This window comes from Strongylocentrotus purpuratus, unplaced genomic scaffold, assembly GCF_000002235.5.
Source record: "Strongylocentrotus purpuratus isolate Spur 01 unplaced genomic scaffold, Spur_5.0 spur5_scaffold_17, whole genome shotgun sequence".
Taxonomy (NCBI): Eukaryota; Metazoa; Echinodermata; class Echinoidea; order Camarodonta; family Strongylocentrotidae; genus Strongylocentrotus; species Strongylocentrotus purpuratus.
The window spans coordinates 4,205,879-4,231,373 of NW_022145602.1; the positions used below are offsets into that span (position 1 = coordinate 4,205,879).

A 25,495-nucleotide genomic window follows, 5' to 3' on the forward strand; every position below is an offset into this window, starting at 1 on the left:
TGTCCGTTTGGAGCCAGAAGAAAATCAGAAGGGCGTTAACTCTAATACAATGTATTTTAAACAGAGTTATTGCTGTTACGGCCATCAACAGGTGATATGTTATGGTGATATATGTAGATCAAAGTATGTCAAGCCGGCCCACACACGATGAATTGATGTAAAAACATTTACAGCAAAAGAAAGTGTCATCTTATGGTGTTTTATCTTCAATATCACCCAGGCAAAACTTCATGATTTTTCAATAAAAGACATCTGTTCTTAATTAGAAAGACATTAAATCTTTGTATACAAGTTAAGGCCCTACTGGCTCTGAACAGGCAATTTATGAGCTAAGTCTTTTAAAGTAAAATAGTGAAAGGTTGCCTGGATTGTGCTGTAAAACAGAACACTCTATCTTCTTTAGATATGAAGTTTGTCTGTTTGAATTATTCACATTAATTCATTGAATATGAAAATGTTTTACAGGCATTGGTTCTCAGTTGTCACCATACTGTATTAAAGCCCCACTGCACTGGTTTGGCCAGGAGGGATTAGACCTCCCAGCGTGGTCACTGACAGGTGGTTATCTCATCAAATCAGCTCTCAATTAACATAAGAAAAAGAGGATCATTGGGGGACCAACGGGCACCGCCTAGGCATTGTTTTCTATATAGAGGGCACAAGTAGCTATACGAAGTGCAGTGGGGCTTTAAATGTCATAATACTTGTTTCACAGAAAAAGAGAAAGAGAGAGAGGGAGAGTTCACAGAAAAGACGTTCTTTTGCTATCAGATATTCTCTACTGGGTTTATAAATACATGTAAATACTTCTTGTTTAATAATAGTACTAAATATTAATACGATGTTGCCAAAAAAGTGATGATCATGTACAAATATTGAAATTCAGGATTTGTACTCAGGCAGCGTACTTTCTCATCTATTTTCGTATCGATTGATGAAACCAATATCTCCAAGCCATGCTTGTTTTCATGATACTAACATAAGACAAATAATCAACTTCTAAATTTAATAATAATAATATTGTTGTCTTTCTCTTTCTTTCATCTTTACTCTTTTTTTTAAATCCTAAAATGGAGCAAAATCTCTAAAATGACACTTCTTTTAATATGAAACCTCTTATTCAATTGAGATGCATATAATCATATTGGAATGAAGTGTTACTAACTCTTAAAGACATGACCACATGATATTTCTCCTTATTTGCTATATATTGTCATTTGAGAGCCAGTAGGTCATTATTAAATCCTATGCCATTGCATAGAAATTAACGCCCTTCTTGCTCCCAGGGAACATTAGTTGGGTATTTACTATTTAGGGTATGCACACGTATTTTATATGTCACAGGTTTGCAACGCAATGTAAAGTATACATGCTATGTAGTCACATACCGTCTGTTTGGTGCCAGAAGGGCATTGATTCGTATATCATAAAGATAAAGTTGAGTTCTGGTCATGCGATTGCTTTATAAAAGAAAATGAGTTGAAGGGATTTGAAAAGGTTGAAAATGTATTAGCTTAGAATTGGTGCATAATCTGAGGTTTCAGAATCATCAAAATGATAATAAATTGGTCCAGTCTTGCTAAAAGCCACGTCCATTGAACACATCAATATCCTTATGGGACTACACAAACATGTGGCATGATAGTGCTGTCCACATCCATTAGCTGTTACTTGACATATCTTGAATATAAGCGTATTTGAAGAGCCATTCTTTTTAGGGAACACTTTTTCTATGACACTCTTCAAAACTTTTAAAAAGAATAACAAATCTCTCAAATTGTTATTTTTTCTGCTCCCAGAACTCGACCTTCTCCTTAACACAGAGTTAACACTCTTCTGGCTCTCAACAGACTATACTATGGTTTAACTGCCTAGCAGCTCAGTTTGGGCTAGATTTGAAGGTTTTAGGAATATTTAATGTTTGGAAGTAAGTTTCCTTGTCTGTGTGATAACATTAGATTCTTTATATATTTAGCTTCATTAGTGATAGTATAAATAATTAATATAGATCATTTAACAAGAGAATTCTTTTCATGAATACAGTTGAACAAACAAAAAGATTCTCTGTGAAGAGTATATCGTATTAAACCTCATTAGTACTAATTAGCTCTTATTCATAAATTGTTAATAAAGTGTACATAGTATGTACATGATAGTTGTTATAATCCAGAATATGAATAATATGCAAGAACATCTATTTTAATTTGTATATCACAGTTGCAGTGAATCAGTGATTTATACTTTGTTCCTTCTTATCTCAAAACTTTTCACTAAATAATCGCTTAAAAACATCTGTATTTTAACTTTAAATTTTAAACATTTTAACATTTTCTATTGGCATGTTATACTCTAATTACGTTAAAGGACAATTTTTTGGGCAATGCCCATTTGCAATGAGTTGATATATATAGAAAAAATATATAATATTGTGAGTGATTCTTTGTTCGTATTTATTAGGCACGTGCGACGAAAAAGCCGTGTGTAGCATGTGTGTTTTGAAATTAATCTTCAATGTTGAGATCAGTGTTTGGAAACGAACATCATTGATTATCTTTGTACTAATAGTCTTCTTCTCAGAGGACGCAACTTTTTTTTTTTTTGCTTCAGGAGACATGGCCGTTATTATTCATGAAGATGCATTTGAATTGACAAGAGTTTTTGAAGATGGTATGATATGATCACAAAGACTTTCAAGAAACACACACATTTCAATAACTTAGTGCAGTGTCTTATGTGTGTTACCTAACCATGTAGGAGTTCAGACAGTGACCTAGGTCGGTGCAGAGGAGCCTTAGAGACATGGGGAAGTGTGACTACTCACTGGCATGGTTTGTGCAAGCTGATAATAAGCTCATTTGAACCTCTGTCTTTAAGTGATATTCCTTTTTCAGGCAAAAAATGTAAAAGGAAACGTACCCTTTGTATTCTGAATTATTGGAAACGAATCAACGATCCCGAAAGGAGTATGGGGATTATATCTTCAAAAATTCTTGTGAATTTTATGCATACATATATTTTGTCCTTTTTCACACTATAAGTGGAAGAAAAAATATTTGGGGTGCATTTATTTTCAAGTTTGATTAGTTACATTGAAAGTAGTATTGTATTTTATTCCTATTTTTATGTAATTTCGAAGGAAATAGATAATTTACGTCATTCAAAAAAGGAAAATAACTATGTTTCATCGGCTAGTTGCAATCTCACCGTTATTTAAACTTCAGCATGATTTTAATCTCTCCCCTGTAACACTTGTGCAGATCGTCTCTTAAAATTTTCCCATCATTTGCATCACATTATCAATTTTTTAAACATTGAAATTCATTGAGCTTTTGATTTGATAGAGGGATTCTTGGTTTTGTTTTTTTGAGTGAAAGATTTAGTAATTGCAAACTTTATTTGCTTGCATCCAAAATTTGCCAAAGAGAGAGTTCTCAGGTTCTTCTGAAAACACTCAAACTTTGAAGAGTCTCTTCTTCAAAAGGCTTCACAGATCTGTGAAAAAACCTGTGTTTGGGTATTTTCCTAGAAAGATTTTTTTTTAAACTATTCACCAAAGAGAGAACTGAATCTTGTTTTGTTCATGCTGCCTTTGGCAGTGAACTAGTAGATCCAGTATAACCATATTCCAAGTAAACATTCTTGGGAAAAACACGTTATACCTTGTAAAACAGAAATAAATAAACAAGAACTGTAATATTGAGGTATTTTTTGAGGTGTTATAGAACAGTTTACTTCGATAGAAGAGCTTTGTTGTGTTTGGGAATAATCGGGTGTTATACAGTGGCAAATTATGAAACAAACCAAACAACTGGTGAGTATCACGAATGTATATTATATGCCATCTGTGTGAGCGTGTAGAACGTGAATATTGGTCAGCAGTTCAGTCAACTATACATGTACCATTTTATCCAACAATATCGCATCATCATTTGTAAAATGCGACACTAGAAATCATCCTACCTTTTATCGTCAGTGAGGTCTTCTTTCTGTATTTCCATACCGTGTGAGTTTTAAGTCTTCTGTCAAATCATTTTTATTTGATTTTACTGTCCTAATCGGAAAATTCATCCAATCATCAGTTCAAATTCTTCTCCATTAACACCACTCCCCTCCTGTGTGAGCTATTATTCGCAATATAACTTTACTTATTCAATATTTATTTATATACTTTCCTTAATGTTTCAGTGATCTAGATCTTCATGCAATATTCTTTTTTTAAAGTCTCAACTGCAATACTAATGATTTTCAATTAAACTTTGGTAGGGGTCGCCCTTTCAAAGGCCTTACATTTAAATACGTCATATGTTTTTGTAGTTGTTGCTGTACTTTTTCTCTTTGTAACAGTAATATAATATGGTATTTATTCAGCCTATTTGTATATAATCACCTTCTGTGTTTTGATGCATAGAGTAAGGTTTAAGTTCTTGTTTTCTTTCCGTGTTCACCATTGTAAATACTTAGTTGGAAGCATGATATGGATGTTAGCGAGGCAATTTTTCTAGATCAGATTTGACTGTTTTCAACTTATTTGCATGTATCTCGTATTGAATGTTCTATAATTTATTTATCATGTTTGAATGAATGTGTTATCTTTGCGAAACGAAAAACCACATACACACCCTCACTTGGTGAATGAAATAATCCCCCAAAACGAGATTGACTTTCAGGCTTTTCATGAATAGGATTAAATACCCATCATTAGCAATTCCTTTTCCTCAAAAGAAAGGATATCAATACAAAGTCTGGTAGTATGGCATCAAATAATATAGCATAGATACCCATTCTAACGGGTGGATGAATATGGAGCATATGGATTATCCTCAGTGCTGCTTATAACAGGCATCTTGGGAAATGAAACAGAGTCCAGCTATTGACTGATTCGGTAAATTCTTACCTAGGACGGATTAAAAATTGAGTCGCTGCTGTGTTGGCCAGGCTCTATCTCTCCATAACAGCTTGGATACAGCAGCGACAGGTCTCGAAAGGGAAATCAGTTTGGAGACATAAGGGCGCTAACTCCTATCACTTCACACAGAGCTAACGCCCTCCTGGCTCCAAACAGACAGTGTTTAATATCTTGCCAATTAGCAGAGAGATTATACCATTTGATTATATGCGGGAAGTCTTTAATATGCTCTTCATATTCATCACAGTAGAAATGACTGCTCCCCTTCACACCCACCTTTTTCACCACTCTTTGGGATTTCCCATTACATTGTCTTGACTCATAACAAAACTATGCTCATCAATAATAGAGTCATCGTTTCCTTAGTACCAAATATGATTTTTATTCGAATGATTTGTTTAGGTTCTCATTTGTTTCATCTGGGCTAGGGAGGGGGTGCTGGGCAATAGCAAAGGGGCACCTCAAAAGACATTAACGTTAAGTCTGTGACCTTTCCTGAAAATTGTCCTCCTTATTGGTAAGGAAACAGATCCAGAAGGGCATGGACCCGTGTATTCTTTAACACATATGCCACTTTGCCACTAGACTCGGACTCAAAGCACACAATGACACAATTATGCGTTTACAATTGTATTCCATTTTAATGGCATTTCACTTTCGTTACTTTGGATATATATCTGGAAGACAACTTTGACTGTTGGTGGCATAATTATGCTAAATGTAGACCTGTAGATTTTGGTGGCGTTGGGTTTCTCAAAGAAGATATAGTATCTTGAGTTTAATTATTGTAGACCGAAGCAAATAGGTGGAAATTGTCTAAATATATATATTACGAGATGGTTTCGTCCCGATCATACTAACAACGAGCTTCTATTCATGAGAGAATGCATGTAGATCATGACTGAAATTTGCAGAATTCTTTTCTGCACTTATTCCAACATTTTTCAGTGGTTTCTGCCTCCTTTTTGAGCTAACTCTTTTGTGGTGTAAGTGCAGCTTTGCGCATTCGAGACTGTTTAAAATCAAACATAGTTTTGGATATGCAAAGTTTTTTTAAACAAAACGTTAGCGGTTTAGTTATTTTTTTTAATTTATAAAATCATCTCAGTGACGCGTTTGAGGTATATTTTTCTCTGACCCCGATAAAAACGATTTTTAATGAGCAAAAAAGGTACAAAGTGGTTTGTATAATTATTCAAATTAGGTCCCGACGGCTTTGTTAATACTAGGGTATGCATGCAGGTAACCTCTGAATAATGTTGGAATCAAACACTTTCAAGCAAAACTCTGTTGAATAATTTGTACATCTTTTTTTTGTATCTGTCTTTCCATTTTGACATTTAAAATGAAGATTTACAAAGAAGCTCAGAAAGATTTTAGAGTAGTTAAAACATTTGCCAAACATCTCTGTGGTATTTTTTTTTGCTAGCACGACAGAAATTATGAAATCTATTGAAATACATGTAGCGTTTGTTTCCAGAGATGAAAATACTTTTCAAGATTTGTGTCGAGTTCTGACGGTAAAATGCCATCCAAATGAAATACAATAAGGAACATGCTTGGTGTCCAAACTCATTTCAAGCTTGAGGAATATTGAATGAAAAAGCTATTAAGTAAGGATACAGCATTTTGATGGATGACATTTATCATGTTAAAATGTTGAATCTACATCACGATTGCGCTGATTATGTGAATAAAGTTTTTACGTCTTGAATAACACTTCTCCCTCAAAAAGCCCATATCTTCTATACCTCGGCATGAATGAATATCAAGTCACTATACATGTGCGATGCACACTGCACGGATATTTTCAGTCGCAAAGTACCTTATCTCGTTTATTAGGCACGTTTGGTAACTGTTCATCCTAGTTGTGTGTGTGCGGTGCTTTCAAATTTAACTTTCTTTTTTAAATTTCTGTTTTGTTTTTGAAGTGCTTCATAGATTTAAACTATTTGATTGTGTGAGTGTTAATCAAAAATATAATATGACAAAGCCAGAAGTGATTGAGTAGTAGAAGTTAAGATTGAATGTTGTTTTTTATAAGTATTATCCTAATGTATATACTAATGTATTTCGTGATGTTTATTAACTAAATGTATTCAATCAGTTCGTATAGAACATACACTATGTGAAAGAATTAGGAAAATTCAATGTTCACTGTATGTTAATTTAAGGTTCTTTTGGTACATATGTGAAAGGAATACTCGGAACTTCAATGTGTTTTTTCTTTCTCCTATGTTCACTCAGTAAATTTGTTTCGTCGATGCAACGTGTGGAAGGAATTGGTAACTTTAATATGTTTTTATTTCAATATCAATTCAAACGTTCGTTCATTTGTCCTTTCATTCGTTCGTTCTCACAGTTATTCATGCATTTTCCATTCATTCATTCATTTATCTGTTCTTTCATATAAAGCACCAATATTCGTCTTCAACTGTTATCCGTCAAAAACACAGAATGTATACGCGCTTCAATCCGTTCGGATCCAAATTGATCAGACATAATCTTCCTCTTGACGTAATTATATTTAAGATGTGTCCATGGTTATGGAAGGACATCGAATCTTGGGAAAAGTAAAATAAATGGTACATTGATGTTGGGGTTTACTCATGATATATTTATTCTTACAAACTAGGATATTTGAGACTACTGCAGTAAGTGTGAATAACTATGATTTGTAGAAAGATAAATTGTACTGCTAACCAGTTTTATGCTGTTCTACAAATCTTCTTTCTTGGGATTTTTTTTCTCTTGTGTGACGTCGATATATTTCCCTTCAAAGAGAGTAATAAAGTTTGCCATGAATCCTGAAAATGTGTTCACATTGTCATTATTTCTTTCGTAGTCACATTGCCGGGTATAACTACCTATCCTGGACAGAATAATAATAATGATATAAATAATATTACATTTATATAGCGCTTTTTTATTAGAAACAAAGCGCACGAGCAGAAAATACAAGAGAGAGAGAGAGAGAGAGAGAGAGAGAGAGAGAGAGAGAGAGGGGAGAGAACATTATTATACGAAGATTACATTAATTACAAACAGAAGAATGTTACAACAAATTTACAAAAGATGTGTTTCAGATACCTCTCGGAATCTGAAAATCCAATCCAAAAAGTTTATTCGTGTAACTTAAGGGAAAGTCCACCCCCAAAATAAGTTTGTTTCGATAGAGGCAGAATAATAAGAAAATCAGGTGAGTGAAAGTTTGAGCAAATTCTGAATGAAAATAAGAAAGTTATGAATTATTGAAGTTGTGATCAATCAAATACAAATTTATTCACAAAACTTATTATACGAGCTCTCCTTCATTTGCTTTGTGCATAATATTCCATAAAATCATGTTTTCTTCGTTATTGATGACGGAATATATATTTGTTCCTTGCAGGGGGAGTATAGAAACATATTTGCAATTATTATATTTAGGGTGCATGTATGGTTGAAATTTTTCTTGAGGGAAAATGAAATTTTAGATTTTTTTAGTACTGAGCAAATGGAAGTTGAGCTCGCATGATACGTCATAGAGCTCAAACTTTCACTGACTTGTTTCTCTCATTTTTCTACTCCTATTAAAACTAACTTAATTTCAGGGTGGACTTCCCCTTTAATCTGAGAACGTGTGAACGCGCGGTGTTTTCACACTGTTGCCTTTAAAGTGGGAATAATCTTTCCTTACCTCTTTTAATGAAATGATTGTGACAATATGATGTGTTCCTATAACAAAAAAGAATTCACAATTTATCAGAAACTAGTATCGATCTCTTTGACTCTTTAGATTGATCAGTAACTTTATCAATCAAGAATAAATGATAATTGTCACAATCATTTCACGAAAGAGGTAAGAAATTTAATTCAAACTTCACGAACAATAGTGTATTCAAAACAGTGACGTAGTATAATTCCACAAAGGGCAAATTGGGTGATTTTTTTTGGCGGGGGGGGGGGGGGGTTTGATCTTATCTGGAAAATGAAATGCAGATTTACAACGCTACTGATTACGAAGAAGGTTCGGGAGGTGGTCTAGGCAACTTCTTTTCTTGTCCTTTTCCTCTGTTCCCCGCCCCCGCCCCCCCCCCTAATCCGGGATCGGAGGTACGCACGGGGGGGGGGGGGGTGCTGAAAAGGCTCGTATAACAAAAGAAAAAGGTCAACCCGTATTGACTTTACACACCTGACTTACGCTGAAGGGGGGGGGGTGCTGGGAACACGCATAATTATGCGTACCCTAAATAACACTGAGTGGGGGAGGGGAGGGCTCTTCGCTCTTTGTTGTTTTGTTTTGTTTTGACCATCCTCCGATTAGGGGAGGGCACATGTCCCCACCACCCCTGTATTTAAGGCCGCTGAATGAACACTTTGAAGTCATGTCAATGGATAAAAGACTTATGATATCAAATCGCACACATCTTACTGAAGCACCCTAACGTTTGTTACTTTTGGTATGGATACATTGAAATATAGAGAAAAGGGAGAGAAAAAGGAGATGAAAAGATCAAACGGTTATGTTTCAACGCATTTATTTATCAAACATGAAAATCAAATCAAAAATACACACAAACATGACGATAAAGTACACAAATAATCAAATTTATACACAAAAAACTGGGTTAGTTCCTCTTCACGTCACATACATACATGAACGGCAATATCATATTTACTTTATAAAACATTCTGTAAACTATTAACTTTAAAATATCTATCAAAACTCTTTCCTGAGCCTCATGCCCAGTAAAGCTACAATGTAGTGACCTTCCTTTCTCTTGTTTTCTTTTTAATTTTACGGATGTTTACAATATTGTCCCTAAAAAAGAATTTACAATATATGCAATGGTCAGAGCAAGAAAATGAAACACATGACCCCCCCCCCCCCCCCCCCCCCCCCACATCACACATACACTTTGTGGCTAGTTTCTCCTTTATATGAGCAGTGGATATATTGAAACTAATTTTGAATAGACCATTTTCGTAGAATAACCAAATGTATGCATTTGCCTTTATGAATACGAATTCTTTCATTCACCGTTACGAATAAATGTATCTCGACAGTCAGAATACGAATTTCATAAATTTGTTGTTGCTAGGTAGGACAAACATTATGGCTTGTCCTACCTAGCAACACGTAATGTATGCAACTTGTATTATGACTATTAAAATACAAATAATTCGTATCGGGTGAATGAAATAATTCGTATCGAGGGACTTATGTATACATTTTGTTACATTACGAACATGTCCTATTAAGAAGATAAACCACGACTAAACGTGTTATACTTCAAATGTGGGCGAATGGGTATTTTAGATTACATGAGGCTTGTACATAAATCATGAGTTGAAAATACATTAAAAAGTCTACTTGTACGCTTAATGAAGAGAAGTTATTATTCATTCAGAACTGCTTATATCGGACGGGCATCTGCATGCTCATCACAAATAGTATCAACTTCCAAAAAATACCTTGGCTCTTTTCATCTGGATATTAGGGACTTTTAGATTTGCACGACGAGAACGTGGACTGCTCGTGTGACACCCTTTTAAGGCACTGTCAGAGCCTTAAAAGGACGTCACATTGCTTTAAAAGGATGTCACACGTCGCAGTCCACGTTCTCGTCGTGCAAATCTAAAAGTCCCTGTAGATGATCGAATAGCGATACAGTTTTGGCATATGAATAAATAGAAGCAGTTTTCTCGAAAACATACCCTATTCCGCGATTACTTTCTTACTTTTTCACTGTTCACTATATCTGCACTTGTATGTCCAATGAATTAAGGGTTTCTAATTTCAAGCAAACTTGAGTCTCATTAAAAAAAGCACAAAGTATGGCATGTTATTGGTTCAATTCCGTTTCTTTTATAAATTACAGTCTTAAAACCAAGATAAATCTTAAAGGAATTGGGTTAATTTACTTCTTGGTGGTAATTACGAATCATTTAACGAGTTATACAAATGAATCGCACATCGAACCATTCAAAAGATGTTTACAAACGCTTGACGGTCATGCTCCTGACATAGCACCATGTGGAGTCATTTTAAACTGCTAGATCATGTAGTTCTGTTTCTTGACTTGTCACATCAAATTTGTCAAAAACCGATCGTCGAACGCACATATGATGAACAGCAACCGTAATATTAGCAGCCCGGATAATAATGCGGTACTTTCAAAACGCCTTCAACCAGTTAACCGCGTTTCAGGCTGCGGTGTTTACCGCGAATGTTCAAAATGACCGCGTCTCTACCGCGAAGTGGTGTATTTGGTAACGGCCTTTGTGCCCTCCGACACGGCGTGTTTAGCCAGCTCACCGGGCAGGAGAAGACGGACTGCGGTCTGAACCTGGGGGAGAAAGAAAAAAAAAATGGAATTTATTATAATTTACATGCTTATACCACAGCCTCAAGCTCAGAATATCGAAAAGTTGTTCAGATTTGTAATAGTCTTCAAATACGGAACTATTGTTAGTTCTTGATTCGAAATGATTTTCGATTGACTGCAGGAAAAAATAACGCTTCATTCTGTTGGAGTATAATGATGAACCATTTAAAACACGATCCAAAAGATTTGCAACAATAAAACATATTTCAACCACGGCAAATTTTGGTAGCATTTTCGACCGCCTATTGAAATATGCGAAAACGACAGTAACGTATAACGTAATCCGAATATTTCTGTATACATGTTATTGAAATTGAACTTGTGTTGATTTCTCGAAAGTCTTGGCGTTCGCGCTATGATTGATTGCATGTCTGGATTAAAACAAAAATCTTGCCATTATATATGTGTTCGATATGATCATAAAATCGTTAATTTCTGTAAAAACGTAGTGACAACATATAACGGACTTGTCTCATTTAGTTTCAGTAAATGAATAAAGTCCAAGGTATATTGTCATAATTATACGTTAGTGATATCGTCAGTTGTGGTATACCCGAAGATTGTATGAAGTATTCAAGTAATAATTTCCTAGACAGCTACCTGGTTCCTAAACCTGGGTGGAGAGTGGCTTATTTAGATTAGTGCTACAGCGGGACTCGAACCGCAAACCATGCGAATCGCAGTCCGGTGACGTATCCACTAGTCCACGACACTAGTTCTTGTAAGGTGTATGAAACAACAAAATGACCTTTGACCCGCCCATAAAATAACAACTTCAAAGAATAACATACCTCTCGGCTACTTATAGTGCTCTTCTTGTTGTACTGTGCCAATCTTGACGCCTCTGATGCGATCCGTTCAAATATATCATTGACAAAGCTATTCATGATAGACATCGCCTTGCTTGATATTCCCGTGTCTGGATGAACCTAGATAAAACAAAAGGCGGATGAGCAAAGGAATTAATTTTACTTCAATAGGCCCTTTTCGTTTTTTAACAAAATGTTAATCTTTATTATGGCGTTGCCAGACTCGCCGGTTTCAGCAGATGCATGAGCGATGTATATATTTACTATTTATATGCCACACAAAAGACTTTCATGTGCTAGATTAGGCTATATATCATGCGATGAATATACCAAAGGCTTCAAGATTGTTTAGCCGTTTCCAGTTCAAGATCAAACCATTTTTAAAAGGGTCATCATTGAGCTAATAGAGACCGATATTGCGTCATTTTGCAAAGGCATTTGTTTTGCACAAAGCAATACCTTTCATCAGTTTGAGCCTATTGTTTTGTCCAAAAATGCAGGTGTGGCAAGGGAGTAACCGTGCAGAGAGGCAGAGCAAGCAAACCAAGTGTATTAATTCACAGGTGGTTGTGAAGCACCTCGATTGATACGAATGACTTCATTCACCTGTTATGTATAATTGTATCCCAATAGTCAGAACGCAAATGTTATTTTCAAAGCATTCAAAATCTCGATTGTTCAGGTTTTGTGAATGGCCATACCGACTGGTGTTGCAAAGTCTTCAAGAGTCGGATCGCATATAGTCTGGTCGGATACTGTGCCTTAGGTTTAATACACAGCCAGAGAGAATACATTCTTGAATGAGATTCTTTTGGGCGCCGTTTAAATCAAAATACTCTTATCTCAACAATTCAATCTTGTATCCACTCTTGAAAATAAAATGAAAGAAAACGAAAATGAAATTAGAGACGATTGAAATTGAAAACGATAAAAATGCATGAAAATGAATGAGAGCCAAATAAAGCTTGTATTTTTTTGGAAAGTTTTAAAAACGAAAACGAAGCAGAATTTACTTGTTTGAGGACTTTATAGATGTAGATGTTGTAGGATTCTAGACGCCTTCGTCTTCTCTTCTTATCCCCAGTACGACCGACTGCCATTGATTTGGACTTGACCGCCTTCTTCTCGCCTTTCGCAGCAGCACCTTTGGGAGGCATTGTGGTTTTGATATCGGCTCTGTAAATCAAGAGAATGGTAAACGAATGGTAAAAGAATGGCAAACGAATGGTAAACGAATGGTACGACCTATGGTCGAATCATGTTAAAAGCATGGTAAAGGCATGGTAAATGAATGGTAAAGGAATGATTAACAAATGGTAAAGGAATGATTAACAAATGGTAAACGAATGGTAAAAGAAAATATAAATACATTTATCGAGTATTCTGATGATTCCTTTCTTCATTTTGTTTTATCTTAATGTTGAAGAGATAAATATAACGAGATTTTTCAAATCTGTTAAAGCAAAGTTACGCCTGTATAATACTTTCCAAGTTCATTATTTTTTCCAACTTTGACATTTTCAAGTTTCAATAGCATTGTTATTTTAATAACAGGCTTCTCTTGTTAAAATGCTTCACGTAGAACTGCGGCTCTTGTTTTCTTGAAGTATCACCAATGAAATTGTTTCTAACCTAACAGCGATTAATTACATTAACAAAACTAAATTCGTACTTTTAAACTTTTTGTCCAATATTTCAAATTATCTAATTTCTGAATCACACTTTATGAACCATTGACAGAATTCAATCACACATTAAAGGATTTCCTTCCCTTCTTAACAACAAAATATCTAACATAACTTATCGTATTTGCTTACCTTGTAATTGTAAAGTCGAAAAAGTACGAGTCCTAAAACTTGATTGTTGGTATTGGCTATACGATACACTTCTCAAAACTGTATATTGACAACGCTTAAACCTTGGTTAAGAAGAACGTGGGTGCCTATAATAGCCTTCGACGGAGAAATGCTGGAACGCTGAATGTTCAGACTCAAATTGCATTCACATCATTTTTCTAGAACATGCAAATTAGGACCAGTTCATTCAGGAAAAAAGGGAGAGCCTAATTTTATTTAGATTCTATTTCTTCCTCATCATTCAATAACGTTTTCTCCCCATTTGATAAAAATAAAACACTTGAGATTTGAGTATTTCTTCAATCTAAGTTCAAAACAAAATAATTGTTCACCCTTACATTAGTATAAATTTTCATTTAACATTTAGTTTCAATTCCTTTTCTTTAGGATTCTAGTCCCTTCATTTTTAAGTCAAGCATATCACCCTCCGTCAAAAAATGTTTAAATCCAAGCAGTATAGAATAGAAAAGAATTTCGTGCAAATCGCATTGTTCCAATTCTAGCTGCATTTTGACATTCCGTCTTTTCAATAGATCCGTTCATTTTCAGAAATTCCGTGGATGTTTCCACTAACAATAGAAAGTAATGACTTTGCCAAAGCTCCAGTCACACTGATGGGACAGGCAACATACTGACAACAGACCGAAAGATAGATTTAAGTTGGCAAAGATTATATCGGTTTGGCGGTGTGACGGAAGCGGGCGAAAGTATAAAGTGTGTCCGGGGCTAATAAGCCAGTTCAACGTTGCAGTCTGAGCATGAGCAGATAAAGGTCATTGCAGACTAAACTGTGGATTACACGAAGACGACATGCTCATGTAAAAGATAATCATTATTCATTTATGCACAAGCCGTGCATTCCATGATACACAGGTGGAAGTATTCTTTGAAAAGAAGAAACAAAGGCTAGAAACACTTTTATTGCTGTAGGAGTGATTGTCTCTTATGGAAAAAATTTGGTCGGTTTGGCGGTGTGACTTAAGGATAAAGTGTCTTGTCACATACAGGGGCGTACGCAGGATTTTTTTTCGAGGGGGGGGGGGGGGGTTATTGCTGTAGGAGTGATATTTGAAAATAGCGCCGAAAATTTCGCAACGACTCAGCCAGCCGCTGAATAAGCCGGGGGGGGGGGGGGGGTAAGAGCATTTTTTTTTTTTTTTTTTTTTTTGGTCCAGGATTTGATGAAAAATTTCGCAACGACTCAGTCAGTAGATGAATAAGCGGGGAGGGGGGGGGGGGGGATAAGAGCTCATTTATTGTTTTGTCCCAAAAATTTGGTCCACCGTTATTTCGTTCATTTTTTTTTTGGGGGGGGGGGTGGGGGTAAAGTTACCCTTTAGCACACATATTTGTATATATTTTTTTTTAATAAATAAATTTGAGGGGGGTTTCTCCAAAACACACACAACCCCAACTCCTCAACCCCCCCCCCTTCCCCTGCGTACGCGCCTGGTCACAGAGATATAGCAACAACCTATGTGTGCAACCTGCATTCTGATTATTCAAATGCTTTAACAATGATTTTTGACAATGATAATGACAATGGTTTGATTTTCTTTAACGGCTCCTTCTGAGGCAAGGAAGAAATACAGTTGAATAGTACAAATATAATGTTCAACAATGATATTTATATACTAAAAAACACAGAAAATCTTCAAAACAAGAAAATCTTTGGCAGTACAAAGGTAGTACATTGTAGTATATGAGTAGCTTTGAGAGGGCACTGAATGATTTTTTTTTTTTTTGGGGGGGGGGGGGGGGCGAGGTTGGTCCCTATGTCTCCTTTTCTCGTCCTTTTCCCTGCTCTCCTTCCCTTTCCCTATAATATATCGCTTTGTCTTTATTCATTTTTCACCAATGGATGGAGACCCATATATTTCTATAGGCTACGTCGTCATCATCATGTCAACATCATCACTGATGTTCATCATCATCATCATCATCATCATCATCCTCACCATCTACATCAACATCATCATCATCATCATCACCATAATGCACCATCATTATCATCATCATCATCATCATCATCATCATCATCATGCACCATCCCACCATCATTATCATCATCAGCAGCATTATCATCTCCAGCAGCAGCATCAGCATCGTCATCGTAATAAAAAATAAAAAACATTTTGTGCGTGAAGGATGCTAGAAGAGTATGGTAGAGGTCATAATTATATCGCCGCTCCCTCCCCCCCCCCCCCCCCCCCCGAACCTAGCGCACTTTTTTTTTCACTTTACTTTTTTTCTTTGAAGACACCGTTTCTCACCTCCCAAGATCAGCTTTCGCAAAGTAAGAAACAGGTAAGAATTTAAAGCATTAATAATCACTATGCGATAAATTTTGTTTAGTAAATAAAGTTGTGTCGGCTATATCGTCATCCGAGTCACTGGGGACAAACTTGAGACGTACCTTATTTTCCAGCAATCTTTCTAAAGGATTCACGGTTGGGAGGTTGTCAAAGAAATCTATTGTCCACGATGCGAAGCTTCACACAGAACATTCCTACACGGGGGATTTCCTTCCACCACACAAATTTGTATTGATGCAAAAAATACTGGCTAGGACACTATTTCAAACGACATAATATTCTGTATTCTTAGTCTCTTTTCTATCATTCAATATGATAAATAATATGACTCAAAACACTATCAAACTGTCTATATATTCCTCGTGGTGTAAGTCCCCTCCTATGGGAAATTTGATGATGTTAAACACGTAAGGGGGACTTACACCACGAGGAATATATAGACAGTTTCATAGTATTTTTTTAGTCAGATTCTTTTGATTTATTGATAAACTATAACAGCGAATATTCTTTTAACATCTCTAGGTAACTTCAATATAATCAAATAAAATGACTCAAAACACTATAAAACTGTCTATATATTCCTCGTGGTGTAAGTCCCCCTTACGTGTTAAGATCATCGAATTTCTCGTAGAAGGGGACTCGCACCACGAGGAGTATATTAGTCGTGGTGTAAGTCCCCTTCTATGGGAAATTTGATGATTTTAACACGTAAAGGGGACTTACACCACGAGGAATATATAGACAGTTTTATAGTGTTGTTTAGTCAGATTCTTTTGATTTTAGTGATAAAGTATAATAGCGAATATTAATTTAACATCTCTAGGTAACTGTCTGAAAGTGGCAGTGTGGTCTTGAAGAGGAGGGAAATGAGGGGTAGATAATATCAACGGGTTAATTGCCGTATCGTATTAATTTCGGAGGGGGGACTCGCACCACGAGGAGTATATTAGTCGTGGTGTAAGTCCCCTTCTATGGGAAATTTGATGATGTTAACACGTAAAGGGGACTTACACCACGAGGAATATATAGACAGTTTTATAGTGTTTTTTTAGTCAGATTCTTTTGATTTATTGATAAACTATAACATCGAATATTCTTTAAACATCTCTAGGTAACTTCAATATAATCAAATAAAATGACTCAAAACACTATAAAACTGTCTATATATTCCTCGTGGTGCAAGTCCCCTTTACGTGTTATGATCATCAAATTTCTCGTAGAAGGGGACTCGCACCACGAGGAGTATATTAGTCGTGGTGTAAGTCCCCTTCTATGGGAAATTTGATGATTTTAACACGTAAGGGGGACTTACACCACGAGGAATATATAGACAGTTTTATAGTGTTGTTTAGTCAGATTCTTTTGATTTTAGTGATAAAGTATAATAGCGAATATTAATTTAACATCTCTAGGTAACTGTCTGAAAGTGGCAGTGTGGTCTTGAAGAGGAGGGAAATGAGGGGTAGATAATATCAACGGGTTAATTGCCGTATCGTATTAATTTCGGAGGGGGGACTCGCACCACGAGGAGTATATTAGTCGTGGTGTAAGTCCCCTTCTATGGGAAATTTGATGATGTTAACACGTAAGGGGGACTTACACCACGAGGAATATATAGACAGTTTTATAGTGTTTTTTTAGTCAGATTCTTTTGATTTATTGATAAACTATAACATCGAATATTCTTTAAACATCTCTAGGTAACTTCAATATAATCAAATAAAATGACTCAAAACACTATAAAACTGTCTATATATTCCTCGTGGTGCAAGTCCCCTTTACGTGTTATGATCATCAAATTTCTCGTAGAAGGGGACTCGGATCACGACTAATATACTCCTCGTGGTGCGAGTCTCCCTCTATGGGAAATTTGATGATCTTAACACGTAAGGGGGACTTACACCACGAGGAATATATAGACAGTTTTATAGTGATTTTTATTCAGATTCTTTTGATTTATTGATAAACTATAACAGCGAATATTCTTTTAACATCTCTAGGTAACTGTCTGAAAGTGGCAGTGTGGTCTTGAAGAGGAGGGAAATGAGGGGTATATAATATCAACGGGTTAATTGCCGTATCGTATTAATTTCGGAGGGGGGACTCGCACCACGAGGAGTATATTAGTCGTGGTGTAAGTCCCCTTCTATGGGAAATTTGATGATGTTAACACGTAAAGGGGACTTACACCACGAGGAATATATAGACAGTTTTATAGTGTTTTTTAGTCAGATCCTTTTGATTTTAGTGATAAACTTTAACAGCGAATATTAATTTAACATCTCTAGGTAACTGTCTGAAAGTGGCAGTGTGGTCTTGAAGAGGAGGGAAATGAGGGGTATATAATATCAACGGGTTAATTGCCGTCTCGTATTAATTTCGGAGGGGGACTCGCACCACGAGGAGTATATTAGTCGTGGTGTAAGTCCCCTTCTATGGGAAATTTGATGATGTTAACACGTAAAGGGGACTTACACCACGAGGAATATATAGACAGTTTTATAGTGTTTTTTAGTCAGGTTCTTTTGATTTATTAATAAACTTTAACAGCGAACATTAATTTAACATCTCTAGGTAACTGTCTGAAAGTGGCAGTGTGGTCTTGAAGAGGAGGGAAATGAGGGGTATATAATATCAACGGGTTAATTGCCGTATCGTATTAATTTCGGAGGGGGACTCGCACCACGAGGAGTATATTAGTCGTGGTGTAAGTCCCCTTCTATGGGAAATTTGATGATTATAACATGTAAGGGGGACTTACACCACGAGGAATATATAGACAGTTTTATAATGTTTTTTAGTCAGATTCTTTTGATTTATTAATAAACTTTAACAGCGGATATTAATTTACATCTCTAGGTAACTGTCTGAAAGTGGCAGTGTGGTCTTGAAGAGGAGGGAAATGAGGGGTAGATAATATCAACGGGTTAATTGCCGTCTCGTATTAATTTTGGAGGGGGGACTCGCACCACGAGGAATATATAGACAGTTTAATAGTGTTTTACTTCAATCTTAATAGGCCTACTAGATAAATTGGCTCGACTAAATAAGGCAATAATATCATTTAATAAAATTATAATGAAAGTCATATTTCGTCTTCAATAACCGTTAAAGGCATGATGAAATCAATCAATATAATATTTATTCATTCAGCCTAATTAATGGTTGACTAAATAAATGTGAATTATAGTTTGCTTTATTTAGTGAAGGACTTTTATTAGGTTTACTAGATAAATTGGCTTGACTAAATAAAGCAATAATATAATTTTTAAAAATTATAATGAAAGTAATATTTCGTCTTCAATATCATACAGCCTAATCAGTGCTTGACTAAATAAATGTGAATTATAGTTTGCTTTATTCAGTGAAGGACTTCTAATAGGCCTACTAGATAAATTGGCTTGACTAAATAAAGCAATAATAATCATTACAAAAAATTATAATGAAAGTAATATTTCATCTTCAAAGGTACCATTAAACGCGCGCTTTGGTGGAAAAAATTTGGAAGGTAGGACATGTTTTTCAGATTAAAAAGTGTCTGTGGATCCGAGTCCCTGGGGACTTGGATCACGATAATGCCGTTGTGTCATTTAAAACTATCAATTAATCCCTATGCTATCGAAATTCGGGACTTCATTTCATTTAAATGATCTCAAACTGACAGTTATCTGATCTTGCCTTGTATTTCCCAGCACAATAATGAGCGTGTGGGAACGCAGTAGAGTCTAGAAACAGTTGTTGATCCTCGACTTGATGAATACCGGTAACCGCAAGCGCTGTAGAAGATCTATTACTAGTTTACATACATAATTGGGCAGATAGATCAGACTTTCTGTTATGTAGTGCATATCCTGAGGAATTTCGTACGGAGTGTGCTTCACTCCCGGTGGCGGTATGAAATTACACTAGCATCCCTTGTTTGTGAAATTTTGTGAAGTCTTTTTTTTTTTTTTTCTTAATCTCAGCTCAGTCAGCACAGACACAGTAGACTCTAGAACTAGATCTAGATCTACGTAGACATTATCATTCTGACTTTTTCTGGTAAAAAAAGTCCTTCATTCACTTGACTCAGCTCTCAATCTTCAATCTCTCTTTCTCTCATATTCTCTTCCCCTCAAGTTCAACTCAACTAGATGATAGATCCATTTTAGCAGTGTTTTTCATGTGGGGACGCAAAAACATGTATATATTTTGTTATGGCCTTAATATAACTCTCTCTCTCTCTGTCTCTCACAAATGTGTCAAACACCAGTTTTAGGATGAGGCTGCGGGGGGATGGAGTCCGTCTCGAACTCTCCCAGCCCAGCGGAGGAGCAAAGGTCAAAGATGACAAGGAAAGAGCGAGCTGCTATGAGACGCCAGAGGTTGGTAGCAGTGAACAATGATCGCGGAGGATCAGTGTCACGTGTATGCATTGATCTCAGCCTTGGACATCTCATGAGTGAAAAGGTAAGAAAGGTCTGTTTTTGGTTGGAGGTCCAATAAAATAACATCGCTATTTATGAAAGGACACCTACCCCCTAGGACAACTAGCCCCTAGGGTAACCACCGTCTAGGACGACTAACCCCTGGGAAAACTACCCCCAGACAACTACCTCCCAGTAAACTACCCCCTAGGACAACTACCCCCCGGACAACTACCACTCAGACAACTACCCCCCAGACAACTACCCCCTACGTCAACCATCTTCTTGGACAACTATCCTAGGGAGTAGTTGTCCGGGGGGGGTAGTTGTCCGGGGGGGGGGGGGGTAGCTGTCCGGTGGTAGTTGTCGTAGGTGGTAGTTGTCGTAGGGGGAAGTCGTCTGGGGGGTAGTTTTCCAGGGGTAGTCGTGCTAGAGGGTGGTTGCCCTGGGGGGGGGGGGGGGGGGGTAGTTGTCCTAGGAGGTAGTTGACTGGGGGTGGATGTCCAGAGGATAGGTGCCTGGATATGGTATGAAAGTAATGAAGGTACTGTAGAGGTAGTCTTGCGTTCCTGTAACCACAGACATAAAATTCTCACCGAATCAAATAAAACTAAAGATGATTGTTCAAGGCAATTACAATTTATCAGTCAGACAAATTTGGTTATCCTTACAGGCATTTTCTCAGGTATTTCCAGAGTATTTTTATTTTTTCCTCTAGTTCTTTTTTTTTCATTTAAAGTACAAATTGTGTCCTGCATTTCATTTCAATAGTGATGCCAAGCAATCGGTTGTCATTTGAAAGTGATCCCAATTTTGCTTGCTTTTGTGTCTCATTATTCGCCAACGAGTAGGAGATTGGGGGTCTTGTTTGTCAGATCAGACAGGTGTACGGAGCTAACAGACAAGCTGATAGACCCATGCAGGTCTGGTTGACCAGTCTGGACACAGAGGGCAGCATATATAAAGCATCACTCACAAAGAATGACGGATTTGAACACTATGTGGTGGGTGCACTCTTTCCTTTTGTCGTTCGGTTGTGGTGGGTGGTGGTTGTAAATTAGATTTTTTTTTTTGAGGGGGTGGGGAGAAGGCAATTGATCTGCACCCTCAAGTCAATCATAACTTGAGAAAATCAGAATAAACATTAGTCAATCAACAATTTATTACTATTTTGTCTACAACCTTTGAATAATTATAGATTTTATGTGGTATTAAACATGAGTACTTGTTCTTTTCTGACAATTGACCAGATTCATTGAAGGTCTAAGATTTAGTCTAAAAAATTATTTCGAAATGCTCAGTCCTTTGTCATTTCATTACTAAATTGGAGATGTGAGATTTTATTTCATGAAAACTGAACTCTGAGACGTTATTTTCAAAATGACAGTTCTGCTCTTCGCTGCTCTAAGCAGTTATGTGATCTACAACTATGGTGTTGCAGAAGAGATTAGGATAATGCCTTTGAAAGCTTGGGCTTTCTTTTAAATCTTGGAATATTGTTTCTTACACCACCTTTCTCTATAGCAAACTATCATTCATGATATCACTGATTATTTTTTTTGTTTACCTTTCATGGATCTTTATGTTTTTTTATTTACATAGATGAACAAGACCAGTCAACATTACAGTGCAATATTTTCTCAGGAAGAAATCGTTTATCTCACTCCCGATTCCCCAAATGGTAAGAAAAGAGATGCTGATATATAAGGCATTTATTGAAGTATATATTATGTACCTCACATTAGGTTTTACAAGTTCATCTAGACTATAAAACCTTTTCTACATTTAGCCGCTGATGCATGTCAGGTCAGGTTGGCTGGAAAAGAGAAGAAATTGAATTTATATCTTTCTAATTATTATATTATTTCAAAGCAAAGATTTCTTATTTCCTTATTGGTCTACCAACCTGAAATCAAACTTCAGAAATCCATCTTTCTCTTTTATCTTTATTATTCATGTTGCTCCCTTTACCGACACAGTACATTGCTTTCAGGATTAACAGATCAAACTTGTCAGCTAGAATCGTTATCATAATTCCCTGTGATTATTTAATTTTTTGTTTGGCAATTTCTTACACCGAATTTAAACCAAACAGAAGATTTAATAACATTAAATGAGTTTTACTCACTGTTTCTCCACTATTGCACATGTGACAAAAATGATTTCCCCTTCTGTTTCTTGTTTTGTTCTATTTTAGTTTTAACTGAAATCCAGGACAGCAAGGTGTATATCATTGGTGGCCTGGTCGATGAATCAGTATTAACTGTAAGTTTCTTGTGAGGTCATTTATTTATTCTTTTGACCAGGGCCCCGTCTTACAAAGAGTTGCGATTGATCCAAATCAATCGTAAAGTCCTCCAATCAATCGCAAGTTTGCAGTCTCTTATGTACATAGTTACGATTGATATCAACTCTGTGTAAGACAGGGCTCAGAATATTCATCAATTCAATTGGAACTTGATGAATATACACACAATTGGACAACTGGTAAATAAGCTATTTTGTTTTAATCAAAGAAACGATTCAGGAAAAAATAACTGACTTTGAATCTGTATCCTGTCCTATTCATGGCTGAGAGAAACCTGGATTATGTCTGTTTGGAACTGCTTGATATTGTCAAAATGTATTCTTAATGAAATAAGCTTTTATTGGCATGTGCTTTGAAAACCTGCTCTTATTAGTGAAATTACTTGTATAGAAAGATCTCCTGTCTGAAAAGGCCACATCGTTTTCCCTTGAATAGTATTTCTCTGCATTTCCTTTTTTTGTAACACCCTATGTTATTATTACTTGTGTGTCTGGGCAATGTTTTATGAAACTGTCATTAGTACAAGTTCATCGAAATATGTGTATTAAGTTTAACACGTGTTTCAATGGGATGTCGGTGAACTTGGACTCATGATGGTTTCATGAAACGAGGCCCAGGTGCATTCAATTGTGACGCCTTTTTCCACTTGTCCTACGGTTTTAAGTTATTTTCTTTATATTTTGAATGTTATTATGTCAATTTATATGTAATTTTGATATTGTTATCTGTTATGATAGTCCATCTTTTATCTTTTTATATATTGTGATGATGACGGCAATAAATGTCAATTCAACTTTCATTTCATTTCATTAAAAGGTGCATTAAATAACCTATGCTTATAAATGTGAAGCCCATATTTCATGTCTCCCTCGAGTGGTCTTTATATGTTTCATTGTATCAGAATTTAGGGAGTGCAAACGGTGGAATAAACTGTTGTCTTTTTTCTCTTTAATGCAGAATATGACCTTTGACCTTGCCAAAAAAAGAAGTTTCCATACTGCCAAACTACCTATATTAAGATGCATGAAGCATGCAGAGAGAGGAACATTCAGCCAAGTCCTTGCCATAAACCAAGGTAAGGAGAAGTTTGTATATATGGAAAGAGACAGGGAGGGATAAAGGGAGAAGGGGGTGGGAGAGTGAAAGCAAGAGAGAGAGAGAGAATGAGAAAAAAAAACTAAAAGAGAGAGAGAGAGACAGAGAGAGAGAATATGAGAGAGAAGTAAAGAGAGAGAGAGAGAAAGAAAGGAATGAGAAAGAAAGAGAGAGAGAGAGAGAGAGAGAGTGGGGGGGGGGGGTGGGAAAGGAGAGAGTGTGTTTGTGTATGAGAGACAGGGGAAGAGGAACAGAATAGGGAGAGAGAGAGAGATAGTTAGAAAAAAAATAGAAGGGTTAGAGAGGAAAAAGGAGATAGGAGGGATCAAGATAGAGAAATGTTTAGCCTCTATTTCTCAAAATTGTCCATGATTACAAGCAGTTGTATGTCAGCTTTAGTTCAATGCGTTTTTTTTCTTCAAGAACCTAACTCCACGTTGGTTTTTTTAATATTCGCTCGTATGGTAAAGACAGTTCTGTGAAACACTACAAGTAGAGCGACAGCATCGAGATGTCATTGATCTTGTACTAATGATGGTATCGTAAAACAATGCCCTGTATATTGACTTGTACATGTATTGTTTCTTTCTAAATTGCAGTGTTTGATATCCTGCTGAAGTATTACAATACAGGGAACTGGGAGTCGTCTGTCGTAGCCGTCATGCCAAAGAGAAAAGGCTTCATTCCTAAATGATAGGTCAGGGATACTTCAGGAGCAGTCCCAAGTGCATCCACCAAGGAAACATAAAAACCTGATGGCTCCCTTGAAGTAACATGAAGTGTTTTGTTGCTATTTATGATAGAAGTCTATTGGATACATCACCAATCTGTTGATGACATAGTTTGTCCCAGCCTTGTATGTGTTTCCTTTGCCAAGACCTTGGTGTACATTTGCCACATTTCTTCTTATTCTTTTAATTTGAAAAGTGCAGTGTAGGTTCTCTTCCTCCACATTAATATTCTTATAATTATAACTTCCAATGTTTATCATTATACATATACTTCCCTGTAATCATGCATTTTCACTGTTTCTAAACATTTAAGTTTCTATGACAGTCATCACAGTGTTGTTTAGGTCATTTTTGTGGATGAATTATGTACAATACTATTGTTGGTAAACAAACAAGTTCTAATGTTTAAGACAATTTTAGAAGGTAAGGTTTAACTTTAACCAACCTTGCTTCTGAGAAAGTAACTATTTAGTCTGGATGTAAGTATTGTCTGGTACAATTCTACTTTAATAGTACACTTTCCTTAATCTCAGATTTTCAAACTTTTCTCATCTTGTAGTCCCCAAAACAACAACATCATGGGGGAATGGTCTTTTGCACAAGCTAGATCAGGGCCCTGTTTCACAAAAATCGTTATCAATAACAAGATTCAATAACTGTTATAAGCTACTGAAATCGTGGCATCTGATTGGCTGAGA

General features: G+C 36.2%; 1 protein-coding gene and 1 long non-coding RNA gene across 2 annotated transcripts; one reads left to right on the top strand and one right to left on the bottom strand.

Annotated features, from left to right (window-relative positions):
* Positions 1-10,213: 10,213 nt before the first annotated feature.
* LOC576546 (late histone H2B.L4-like) lies at positions 10,214-14,072 on the bottom strand. The gene is made up of 4 exons (XM_776845.4): positions 13,904-14,072; positions 13,100-13,262; positions 12,069-12,206; positions 10,214-11,238 (listed from the first exon to the last, which is right to left on the bottom strand). Exons 2-4 carry the CDS (start codon positions 13,241-13,243, stop codon positions 11,140-11,142), a joined length of 381 nt encoding a protein of 126 aa, XP_781938.1. The 5' UTR covers positions 13,244-13,262; positions 13,904-14,072; the 3' UTR covers positions 10,214-11,139.
* A 6,483-nt stretch (positions 14,073-20,555) lies between these two features.
* Positions 20,556-25,495, top strand: LOC100894024. Its single transcript, XR_004064571.1, has 6 exons — positions 20,556-20,706; positions 21,515-21,667; positions 22,266-22,344; positions 22,861-22,928; positions 23,929-24,046; positions 24,666-25,495. It is a non-coding gene; the product is annotated as a tRNA methyltransferase 10 homolog B (long non-coding RNA).

Bases quoted from the DNA above. Each gene is read 5' to 3' on its own strand.
- LOC576546 (XM_776845.4), bottom strand. From the start codon at position 13,243: ATGCCTCCCAAAGGTGCTGCTGCGAAAGGCGAGAAGAAGGCGGTCAAG. The intron at 12,207-13,099 runs GTAAATTCTGCT...TGTTTTATCTAG, and splicing joins TCTATAAAGTCCTCAAACAA to GTTCATCCAGACACGGGAAT. The intron at 11,239-12,068 runs GTATGTTATTCT...TTTCTCCCCCAG, and splicing joins GCACTATAAGTAGCCGAGAG to GTTCAGACCGCAGTCCGTCT.